The sequence below is a fragment of the Schistocerca nitens genome, chromosome 1, assembly GCF_023898315.1.
Source record: "Schistocerca nitens isolate TAMUIC-IGC-003100 chromosome 1, iqSchNite1.1, whole genome shotgun sequence".
NCBI classification, from domain to species: domain Eukaryota; kingdom Metazoa; phylum Arthropoda; class Insecta; order Orthoptera; family Acrididae; genus Schistocerca; species Schistocerca nitens.
The window spans coordinates 1,059,910,850-1,059,923,636 of NC_064614.1; the positions used below are offsets into that span (position 1 = coordinate 1,059,910,850).

A 12,787-nucleotide genomic window follows, 5' to 3' on the forward strand; every position below is an offset into this window, starting at 1 on the left:
AACTGGGGCGAGGTCATGTCCGTGTCTTGTGACCTGCCATGTGGTGGCGCTAGGTTTGCGATTACACAGTGGCGACACGCGGGTCCGACATGTACTACAGGACCGCGGCCGATTTAAGTTACCACCTTGCAAGTGTGGTGTCTAGCGGTGACACCACAAATTCATCCTTGTAATGGCAAATTAAATTCAAGTTTACCTAACTGTTTTTCAAATGGGACCTGTTGTTATCTCCCCTGCCCCCCAAAAAGGTATAAAAGTAAATGTTCTTGTCCAAGAATAAATGATGACAGCTAAAGCGGCCTAGTCCTTTCATGTATGTAATTTCCCTGATTCTGGTAATTCCGGATTTCAGCGAAAGTGTTGCCAGTGCAGGATTTTGTGCACGAACATGCCTCCCGATTACGTTCTGAGTGGCCACATCGTTAGCTCGAATTGTCCAGAATCTTCTTCAAACCAATAGCGAACGATTATGACTCGATGACTTGTCGCATTGTCATCCGTAAAAATTCCACTGTTGTTTCGGGAATGAAGTTCAGATGGTCTCCAAGTAGCCAAAGATGACCATATCCAGTCACTGATCGGTTCAGTCGGACCAGTCTACTCCAAGTAAACGAGGCCCAGACCATTATGAAGCCACCACCAGCTTACACAGTGCCTTGCTGGCATAATCGATCTATCGCTTCAGAGGGTCTGCGCCACACTGGAAACCTCCCATTTGCTCTTACAAACTGAAATCGGGACTCCTCTGACGAGACCACAGTTTTCCAGTCGCCTAAGGTATAACGGATATGGTGACGAGCCCAGGAAAGGCGCTACAGGCGATGTTGTATTAGCATAGACACTCGCGTCAGTCGTCTGCTGCCTTAAGCTCATTAACGCCAAATTTCGCGGCACTGTGCTAACGCATACGTTCGTCGTACGTGCCACATTGCTTTCTGAAGGTATGTGACGCAGCTACTTGTCTGTTATCATTGACAGCTCCACGCAAACGCCGCTACACTCGGTCGTTGAGTTAAGGCTGCCGGCCAGTGTGTTGTCCGTGGTGAGAGGCAATGCCTTAAATTTGCTATTCTCAGCACTCTCTTGACACCGTGGATCCCCAAACATTGAATTCCTTTACCATTTCCGAAACAGAATATTCCATGCATCTAGCTCCAACTGCCATTGCCCGTTCACAGTATGTTAATTGCCATCGTGGGGCCATAATCGCGGCGGAAACCCTTTCGCATGAATCAGCTGAGTGCCAATGACAGCTCTGCCCATGCGTTGTCCTTTAATGACTTGTGTACGCGAAACTATTACCACCTGCATATGTTCATATCGTTATCCCATGACTTTCGTCACCTCAGTGCAATACTACAATGTGCTACATGAAGGGTCCTAAATTTCTAGATTCGATTATCGTAAGTTCTATATTGGTCGATCACAGACAATTATGGCAGCTTACGTGACGCAAATGCGGGTAACTGCTGATAACTTATTTCTGACTCTTAGTTTGTTGCGCGTGCATAGATTGGAGGTCACTACTACATAACACAGGCTCATATCAGCCATCTAGAAAAAAAGTGTGAAAACTAAACCTGCCGGAAGACTCAGACGACAATAAACATGCTGTACAGCATTGACTCTTGATTTTAAATGAACAAACTGTGGCTGTCCCACACTTTAACCAACTCTCTTAATCACTTATTTTACTTCAGTGTTTCAATGTCTTCTAAATTAATAGCTCATAAGTTTTAGCGTACACGCATCTGTACTAGTGTCCTGCGTTTCTTCTTGCGTAAAGGCTTCTATGGACCACGTTCCATTTTCAGTTCCTAATCCTATTTTGTTCTGTCCTCCGCTTCGATTATTCCTTTATTACTTCACTGTGTTTCTTTTCCGGTCTTCAGACTACTTTTTGATATTTCTTTTTCGTCCAGCCTTAGAATCCTTCCAGTTTTAAAGCTTATTCCTTAAGTCTCTCTTTCCAATACTACTTCTAACCTCTTGAATCCATATAGTTGTTAATGTCCCTTGCCTGATGCACCTGAAGACTTGCTTGATGATTCTATTGCAGTCGATCATCATTTGGATCGATTCACTCGTAGTGCGATTGAAACGTATATTTTAATTGTTCTCAAGTGAGATTGACGTCCTGCCTTCTCTTTCCATTTATTCGCTGTTCAGTTTTAACGTTATTTATTGTACCAAGCTTTCACTGTATGGGACAATTTTAACTGCGCAAGTTGTCACCAGTTCGCTTCGGTTGTTGTATCTTCGGCAACACTGTTCACCAGCATATTATCTTAGTCGACGATAGTCGTTGTCTCATAATGGAATTGCAAGGAGAAGACAGATTAACAATATATATTACTGTAAAACAACAGCGATTTCTTTTTCATTAATGTTTATAGCAGAAAAGTTTAAAAACCCACTTCCAGGCTATAAATAAAACAAATGTTCAGAAGCAGGGGACCAAGATTTGGTGCGGTTACAAACCAAAATCTGCCTCCTTTTTTTAACAAAAATGGCTAAAAATCATTCCAGAATTAGCAAGGATTGCATTTATGAAATCAACAGAAAGTGACAGCTTTTTACTGGTAATAAAATGACTCACCAAAAGTAAATTACATGAAACGGTGTGTAATCAACAAATGCGATGTGAGCGGTTTTAGACTCGTTGCAAAAAAAGCACAAAGTGCACTCTGTAGAGAGAATTAATATTTTATTATCAGTAAAAACGATTGTGAACTACACGTGACAATGAGAGTATTTAATTTTTACGCAGTGTTGCCAAGTACAGTGTACAGTTGTGGATCATGCTGCATTGTTTGAACTCGACACAATCGTCATACGTGTGTCTGGCTTCCGACAGTTGTATAGCTTTCTCTGGCGCTCCTTACTGCAGCAGCGGAGCTACTGTAGATTTGCTGTCACCTTCCATGTGAGCGGTGGTCTTCTTTCGCCAGGCCGCTATTCCATAGACTGGTCATGGAACTGCAGTGGTGTCAGGACAACATACGCCGAGGAAACTGGAGAAAAAGGAAATACTGTTTCAGACACATCTTAGAGATACATATCTACAAACGGCTCAGGCTACAGCTTGCAATACTGAAAATCTAAGACAGATAACGCTCTTTCCGTGGCCTGTAGGCACGGGCGCCCATATGATAGTTTATTGGAGGGGCGGGAGCAAGACCTGAGGCAATGGAGTATTTTTAATTTTTTGGAAGACAAATCTAATTTGCAAGTAGGCACAAAAAGTTCCATTTCCGACCATGTTGAAAACCTGCGTAATACCGACTTTTCAGCCATTTTCTTGGCAGAAAACACCTGTCTACACGGTATTTTTTTCTGTTCCTCGAGAGCTATGAGGGGAAGGGGGGGGGGAGGCTGCGGGAGAAATCTTGGCCCTGGGTGTGGGCGCCCTTGCCTGTTGGTATTACCATTTTTCACTTCAGATCACACAAACTACTTTTAAAAAATCAAAAAGCCTCAGACGTAAAATAATTTCTTCTTTGTTATTTATTTCATTTTGACATAGATAATATATCATGGGGCTGTAACAAAGAAGGAATAATATAAATTGACAGCGTGACCAGTGACCATGGACAGAACAGTTGTGAAATTTGTGTGATTAAAAAGGCTGGAGTTAGATACCTAGCGGGCTGAAGTTTCCACCTACCAGTACACACAAATAGTAGCGGTGCTGGCTGTGTCTGCTCCCACTGTGTCAACACTTCTGCTGTGCAAAGCATAATGACTGCGACTTTTCATCGAGCCGTTGCAGTAGGACATTCATGCAACGTGTAGTATCGTGCGCATTGCTATGTGAGATGAAGAGTTGAAAGAGGGGCATAGGGAGACCCTATAGTGATCTACACCAACAATAAATTTCAGGATTTTTACTTGCTTAGCCGAGAGCGTTAATGCGCTGCTTCCTAGACTTGGGTAGGTGCGCCGGCCCCGGATCGAATCCACCCGCCAGATTAACGACCATGGCCGGTGTGCCAGCCAGCCTGGATGTGGTTTTTAGGAGGTTTTCCACATCCATTTTGGTGAATACCGGGCTGGTCCCCACGTCCCGCCTCAGTTATACGACTCACAGACATTTGAAACACATCCGCAACTTTCCATGATTTACTCTGGACGCAGACAGACGTGGTACTCTGATTCCGTCCCTGGGGGTACAGGGTGGCGGCCACCCCTTCACATTAACATGCCAAATCCGATTTAACCTCGCCAACCCCAGGCAAAATGCGGGACAAAGGCGCAAGCGATAGAATAGACTTGAAACTTCATACTTGTTACAAGAAGTTAATTTCGGACAAAACGGTCAAAACAAGCTGTTACTCGACATAGAAAATACAAAATACGAAATTTTGTAAATGTCCATTGCCGAGCACGTTATTTTGCTAATCCACGAAAATATATAGGTTTCAGTGAGTTCGATAGTTTCCGAGGTAGAGCCGTAATTCTGAAGCTGTTTCCCCATTGGTAATATTTCAATACTTTCAAAATAAATTAACTTCACTCTATCTCAGATTAAGATCAAGAACAGATTCAGACATACTTAGAGGCGCTATACAGACCTATACCAGTCGTTATTTGCTGACTTTTTACATGATTTTAGCTTCTCTAACACCAGCGAGGGTCGAGTGCCTTGGCGGCGCATTTCAAACAGTAACCGTGAGGGCGTTGCAGCTTTGAATCTTAAGGATCTGCTGTCAAATTATATCAGACGCTTGTATCTTAGATGAGTGTTAAGGATCTCTGAGAAAGCGAGCACCTAGTTATCAGGTCTTTAATGAACTGCAGGTAAGACGCAGGTGTACAACACTTATGCCAAAATACAATTTGCCTTTCAAGGCGACATTTTAATATTTTTGATTTATGTATTATAATACACATTTCAATTAATACATTCGTATTGTAAGTTGTCAGGCAACTCCAACACCTTCCATGAAAACCCTGACATGATAAGCAAATCCAGTAGTATGTCGCATAGCTCCGAATAAATCGTGACATTAAATTAACCAAAGTAATACGAGTAACGAGTGAGCAAATGGAATACCACAGACTAACACAAGAATGCCTAAATGCATGTCATACCTTCCCACCGTGAGACAGACGCAGTTCAGAGGGGAGAAACGAGAACAGAAGCCGAGAGCAGAACCGTGTCAAGCTGGAAGGCCCTACGATGAGGGACGGACGGACACCCACGGTGCCAGCTAACTGCTAGGACCACACCACCCGCAAGTTTTAGCGTGAGACTTTTTCGCGTCTCTGTTACATTGCAAACTTTAAAAACATTGCCCCACCACGAAAAGTATAACGTTTCTCATTGGATAGACAGAATTTTTGTAGGCTGAGCTTAAGGTTAACATTGAGACCCTGATTGGTCAGATGAAAACACAGCCAGATAGTTTTTTTTTTAAACCAACATCGGTAAATTGCAGTAAGGAGAAGTTAGGAGAGAGTTGCGTCCGAGAGGGTGAGCTGGACGGAACTGCACCAGCCGCCGCCCCCTGACGAACACCAACAAGGTACTGAACGCACGCGATGCCGCATTTTTGAGCACATAAGGCCTCACTCAGAACTCTCATCTGTTACATCCCCTTTTTGCGTAATACTAGTGTCGATCGTCAATTAAAGCTCATGGTGTTCACATTTGCCACTTGAAGTAAAAAGCTGAAACGCGATGATTTTTCTGTTATATAGTTATTGGGAAGCCACATCAGCCACTGTAATTTACGACAAGTTAGATAAGTAATTAAAGATAATTGAGGGTCACTGTAGACCATTTTGATAGTTTTCTCTTTTGTGAAACTTAATTTAAACCTAGATTATAGATGTGATATGGCATAGGTCATCCTTCGATCCATTGTAGAACTTGGAAACCCATTCAGGGAATATTCGTTCACATTTTTGTTGAACGCAGTTGGTTTTTACCATCCTGTATTAAAACATTTCCTTTTATCACTAGTGCAATTTATAAACGATGTTTTGTGAGTAGAATAAAATTTCCAATGGTTAACTTAACTGCTTTTTCGACGTTATTTTACCAGCTAACTAAAAATAGGAAAGCCTTGAACCCCTTCCACTAAATTTAGTTAGTATTAAGATTCCTTTACAGGGAGTGCAGTGGAGCTGATGCTGAAATCATTAAGCATTTGGTTATATCATCGCTAGTCTCACTGAACTCTTCTGAATTCTACATGTCATGTGTGGTCTGACATCTCCTTACCAGCAACAGGTCCCAGGTTCAAACTAGTCAATTCCCTAAAAAAACACGCTCAGAGCGTCGTTGTGCGAAAGTGGTAGGGAGACACGATATAGAACAGACAGACACCGTGCAGAATGTTTAGAAAATGGCGACCCTGCCAGGATGGTAAAATACCATGATTTAAGGTCGACCACATACCTAACTAGGTCAGAAAAAGATCTTGTTGAAAAATTTTTGTAAAATTTTTTTTTCCTAAAGTTTTAAATACTCGAAAACAGTAGCTGCAGCGATAGATAGTAAGAATGTGTCAGAGACAATAGCATAATTAAGTTGTGAATTTTAATATTATTAGAATTAAGTTTTCTCCTCAATGCAAGCGCACAGGTGGCGGATACATCGTTGACAAGTTGGTTCTGACCCAACAAGTAAGTGAATCGATTGTCAGTCTTGGTAGTGTCAAGTCGCGTGAACAAAAAGTTTATAAAACGCGTGAGATCGTATGAGCGCATGGTGACTCGAAGTAGGGCGCGTGAATTGCTTTTAAAACAGAAAATAAGGGATTCGGAAAGATTAGCAATGGCAGATCGAGACCTTGACCGAAATGAGGTAGAGACCCAGCATGAAAATGGACAGAGAATAGAGGACAGTACAACAGACGATGCAGTATCGCGAGAAATAGGACATATAACGGACTATAACGAGGATAATGTACGTCAAGGCATAGAAAACGTAAGTCAGCATACGACAGAGGAGCAGGAAAGTACAGAGACAGCCGATGAGGATTCTAACTTGCGTCTTAAATACATAGAACCCATAGTACAAGTAATCAGAACTCCCTCACCACAGAATACAAGGAATGCGAGCAGAAACGTGTCACAACACAGTTCAATGCAATCGGTTGCGAACCAACACTTGGGCGAAAACACAGAGCGTAGGACGTCGGAAGAAAACGCAATAGGACCCACCAATCTGGCAGACTTACTACAACAAATTACGGAAACCATGCCAAGGCAAAATAAAGACATAGCGAACCAAATTAAAATTCAAATTGCAGAAACCACGAGACAAATTCGTGAGATTAAAGAACAAAACAAAAAACATCAGTTACACCTAAGTCATATTGAAGACGAGGCAAAAGAATCTCGAGAAGTGATAGGAAACTTAATAACAGGTTACAATCAATTGAGAACAGACATTGACAAGGTACAAGCGGACGTACAAACATTGCGTAATGACACTCAGCACGAGATCAAAACATTACGTAACAACACCCAGGGAGAAGTCAAGAAACTAGAGAAACAGATGAATGTAATTACTAGACAAGCAGCAGGTACAGCGCGTGAAATTGTTGAAGACAGTGTGTTACACAAACGTATCACGAAAGCAGCGCTGAAAAGATATGATAACCGCATAGTCAAAATAGAAGCGCAAACGAAGCGACAGTTTCAGAAATTGCGAACAGAGTTGTTGCAAACCATTGAAGAGCGTAGTGAACAGGATCGAACAAGCACAGAGTCTGCAACCACATCCGTATCTGTAACAGCACCGGAAAAACAAGCAATTAACGAAGATATTACGCATTTGCGATTCCAATCACAGGCGGAAAGTAACATACGTGAAATCAGACAGCCTGTACAGCAACAAACACGTTTCGAAATTCTTGATGAACAAACGTCATCACAAACACATGCGGAACCACACATGTATGTTTCAAGACAGTTTGGATCGTGCAATGAATCAGCAAGGTTAGCCAGACAAGATACCGAACCAATACGTGACACCGGAAAGCCAGGTCGCGAAGAGTACAGTGCAATGCATTCAGCTACACGTTCACAATCGATGGAAGAAAATTATTGCGTACCACTCCAACGATACTACGCAAGGGTCGGCGAAAGTTACAGTGGACAATATCCAATGGATCTACCACAACCGGAAAGAACGACGGGAGAAATGATCAGAAACAAAAGTAGCGAAGAATCGCGAATTTCATATGGAACTAGGACGAAGTACGACAACGATCATTTCCTCACAGTCAGAAAATTTCAACACTTTCGAGAAGGAAACTCATTACATCCACGAACTTTTATTGATCAATTCCGAGTAGGATTACCAGAACACTGGACGCTAGCACACAAATTAGACTTTATATGTGCACACATGTCAGGAACAGTCGCAGAAACCATGCAGAATGTTGCAGCGACATGCCGATCGTACGAAGATTTCAGAGAGAAGTTTCTCTCACGATATTGGTCCAGCGAAGCACAGAACAGAGTGAAGTACGAATTATTACAAAACCCATATTTTGAAAATTCAGGAGAGAAGAGTCCCGTGAAATTTTTCGAAGTAATGGCAAACAAAAATCAATGCTTAGATATACCATACAGTGACGGAGAGTTGATTAAATTATGCGCGATGAAGCTACCATTGAAATACCAGCAATCATTAGTAGGTCACGGAGGCAATGACGTCGAAGCATTTAAAGGTATTCTAAGGGAACTAGAGTTCATATTTTCGGAAGATGACGCAAGAAAAAGACGAAGCGCACGTGAAAACGAAGGCAAAAAGCAGTGGAATCCACAAGACACAGTACGAAGAAACAATAATTACGAACCATGTGATAACTTCGCACCAAGAAACGACAATAGATTTCAACAAAGAACCGGTTATGGATTTAGAAGAGAATATGGCAGTAACTATAATTCACCCAGGAACGGCAACAACTATTACAGAGGGAATAACGACAACCGGAACGGGTACTGGAGAACCAATAGACCGACAAATTATCAACAAAAAAAACACTATCAACAAGCTGAACAAGAAAAGAGAATACAGATAGAAGAGGTGGAGGTAAGACCACCAAACCCCGATAAACGTTCGAATTGACAGCTAAACGCCCATGCCAAAGAGAATAACGCACCGACCCAGGACAATTGCAGCACCTTGAACAGAGAAGTAAAAATCTTATCTCGAGAAGAGAAGAAGGAAGAAACAAATCCACAGGGACCAGATGAAAACGAAGACAAGAAAATAACAATATCGTGTTGGGACGAAATTAATTGGGAAAATACTGACGAGGAAGATGAATTACCAGAGGCATGCACAACGAATGTAGGAGGAAAGGACGAAGTAATGAGTATTGCAGAGCTGTTTGAGATGGAAACCAGGGAAAGCGAATTCAATGAGGATAATGCGCAGTCGACAGAAGTTGAAAATAAGTTACTAGTGGGCACACAACCCAACGTATATAATGAAGGAAGTTATGAAGCGATAATTAGAGCATTTAGATGCGATTATGTGGAAGTAGCGACGAAGAAGGAGAAGATAGACGAGGATGAGGAAAAAGTAGAGGATGTTGAAGAAAGCGTAAAAGAAGGAAGAAACAGAGAAGAGGAAATAAAAGAGAGAGAAGTAGCAGTCGAAGCTTATCCTACAGAAAGTTCGAATTCACAAGGGAAATTCCTAAAAAGACTCATGTATGATTCAGTGGAGGATTCGTTGATGCAAGAAGAAGAAGAACAGAACCAACCCTTTCAGATTCAACCAATTGTGAAGGCCATGGCAAAACATATCCCAGTCAATATTGTAATTGATAGCGGAAGTGAACTGACTGCGATCTCAGAAAATTTATTCATGCAGTGTAATGCCAATGAGGAATTGCCAGTTCCGAAAACACGTAAGATTAAAGTAAGGGGTCCTATTAGAAACAATGCTGTGGAAGTTACGAGACAAACAAGGTTAACTCTTTCATGCCAAGGTCAAAAGATCGAAGCCAACTTCGTGATTATACCTAAACTAACTATAGATTTGATTATAGGTGCAGATTTTTTAAATGAGAGACGAGCGATAATAGATATGGGGAAAGGTAGCGTAACTTTCGGGAATGTCACATTTCTCTTTGAGCAAAAGCTAAAATTAGAAGAAATACCAGTTATAAACAAACAATTAAGAATGATGCGAGATAAAGAGGATGAAGAATTAGAATGGTATGCACAAAAGGGGGAATCGCCTCAACTCATGTTAGAAGTCCATAAAGAAATAGACGAAAAATTGTAAGAAGTTCAAGGTATTTCGGAACACAGTAAAAGAGAATTAGAGGGTATTTTACGAGATAAAGCAGAGGTATTTTTACCTAAGACTGGCAGTATTAAACACTTTCAGTTCAAGTTTGAAGATTAATTTTATTACTGGTAAATAATCAGCACAATATTTCAAGATTATGTTGCAGAAAAGATCGTCAATAAAAACAAAAACAAAAATAACACCAATATTACCATAGATTAAGGTGAAGGGATAAAACGTAGATAGTCTAACAGTATGAAATACTAAAATGCTATACACCACGACACTACACAAAAATAAAAAACGAATTTGAGGATTCTTCTAGAAGTTAAGACTCAAAATATCTTAGTATTATAACATAGAAAGGGCGCCGAAATTTGTAAAGCTTTTAAAGAGGCGCAAAATAATGTAGGTGCTAGACATGTGTTAGATGACTATAAGTAAAACTTTTTGTAAGAACCATTGTAAAAACTCCAGCAACGACGAGATGCAACGACACACAAGTTGCAACGTGAGAAGTATCAAGAAAGAAAAGGACATAATTAGCAAGACACGATTCCTACAAGGCAGAAGCGTCGAGAGAAGGGATAGGACAGCGAGACCAATAAAAGGCCCTTGTTGCTGAAGTGGGCTGTATATCTGCTGGGACAGAACACAGAACTCTGCAGAGACGCGATGGGACGCCGAACGCCGGAAGCATCTCCGAGCGCTCCCACTCAGCAGAGCGAGCAAAAAACAGCCCGACGAGAAGATGGCTTGGGCAAGCCACCACTGGCAAAAAAATATGTGTAAAAGTCACACTACCTCTATTAAATAGCACGCTGATGCACGAAACTGAAGAAAACGTCCACAAAGTAGAAATGACATGACCAAACAATTTATCAAACTGTTACTAAGAGGAGAACTTCAAAGCGACTAGTTATCAATAAATATTTCCATATCCTGCCCAGGGAAGAACCAAGAATCAAGTAAGAAGCAGAGAAAAAGCAGGAAGAACAGAAGTTGAAGATTCGCAAGATTGAGACCAAGAAAGAAGATGGGTGAAGAATAGACGACATACCTTCCCAAATCCCTATCCTATTGTAAACTAGTCGTCTGTGAAGCATTACAACGAAAAACGACCCCTTTCAGCGACACATAACGATGACTTTCACGCATACAAAGCCAGTAAACCACGAGATTCTGCACATACAGCTCCATTCCATTATGGGACCTCCACAACAGCAACACACATTTGCAAAGCCAACAAAGAACGACGAACGAAGCTGTACATCAAATACTTGCCCACATCCATCTCGCTCAAGTCCATCACCTCCGTGCAAAAACATTCGCCAACCTCATGGTTAAACATTCATAGGATTGTGTGAATGTGTGAAATCAAATTATGTGATGTAGGAATTGTGCAAAAGAAACGTGTGAAAAACTTAATAAGTTAAGCACACCAGACAGCTAATAAACTACAAAATAACAGTCATTGACTATGGACTTAAGTAAAGAATAGACTATCGATAAAAATAAATTAGTTCTGAAATGGACAGTATATAAAGACAAAAGTAAGGCATAATAAACGCTAAAACTATATGCCACTTATTTTCTCCTCATAAAAATAAAAGAATAACTATATTTTACTTATTTTCTTCTTATAAAAACAAAGAATAATAAATTATCTTGTTGCATGTTTCCCCTTTTTTTAACATTTGTACCATTTGTTAGGTTAATATCTCAATACTTGTGTATGCATATTTCTTTGTCAAAGCAATTCTTGGAAATAATTCTTATTTGTTAGTGTAACAATGTTGAAATGAGTGTCTAGAAACAAAAACATTTTCTTTGTACATGATATTTAGAAAATGTGTTAGGAATAGATTTTACTTAATTACTACATTTATTAAAAAAATAAATTTCTAAGAGAATCGATGTGAAAGAATCCTCACTTTCGATAACAAACTTCTTAAAAAACAAACTTGACACTTAACTAAAGAAAGAAAATAATTAAAAATTAATAATAGCATAAAAATATTCTTCTCTTGTCATTTTTAAGAATAATGTGGAAGAATATAAAAATATAAATTAGTAATACAAACTAGCATAGGACCAGAATAACGTGGCTGAACAGTAGGCAACAACATTTAGATAAAACAATAATTTTTGACTGACTTAGACAACGATTCAATCATTGCCTAACCTCAGTGCAAAAATTAAGTTCAAGGGTGGTGATATGTAAGGTGTCAGGCAAATCCAACACCTTCCATGAAAACCCTGACATGATAAGCAAATCCAGTAGTATGTCACATAGCTCCGAATAAATCGTGACATTAAATTAACCAAAGTAATACGAGTAACGAGTGAGCAAATGGAATACCACAGACTAACACAAGAATGCCTAAATGCATGTCATACCTTCCCACCATGAGACAGACGCAGTTCAGAGGGGAGAAACGAGAACAGAAGCCGAGAGCAGAACCGTGTCAAGCTGGAAGGCCCTACGGTAAGGGACGGACGGACACCCACGTCGCCAGC

General features: G+C 40.6%; 1 protein-coding gene across 1 annotated transcript in view; it reads right to left on the minus strand.

Moving 5' to 3' along the window:
• Positions 1–2,688: 2,688 nt before the first annotated feature.
• The window catches only part of LOC126197671 (inter-alpha-trypsin inhibitor heavy chain H4-like), a 164,960-nt gene continuing 154,861 nt past the window's right edge, over positions 2,689–12,787 (minus strand). The window contains exon 18 of the mRNA XM_049934655.1: positions 2,689–3,014. Coding sequence (XP_049790612.1) covers positions 2,972–3,014 — 43 coding nt within the window. The 3' untranslated portion in view covers positions 2,689–2,971. The remainder of the gene's footprint in view (positions 3,015–12,787) is intronic.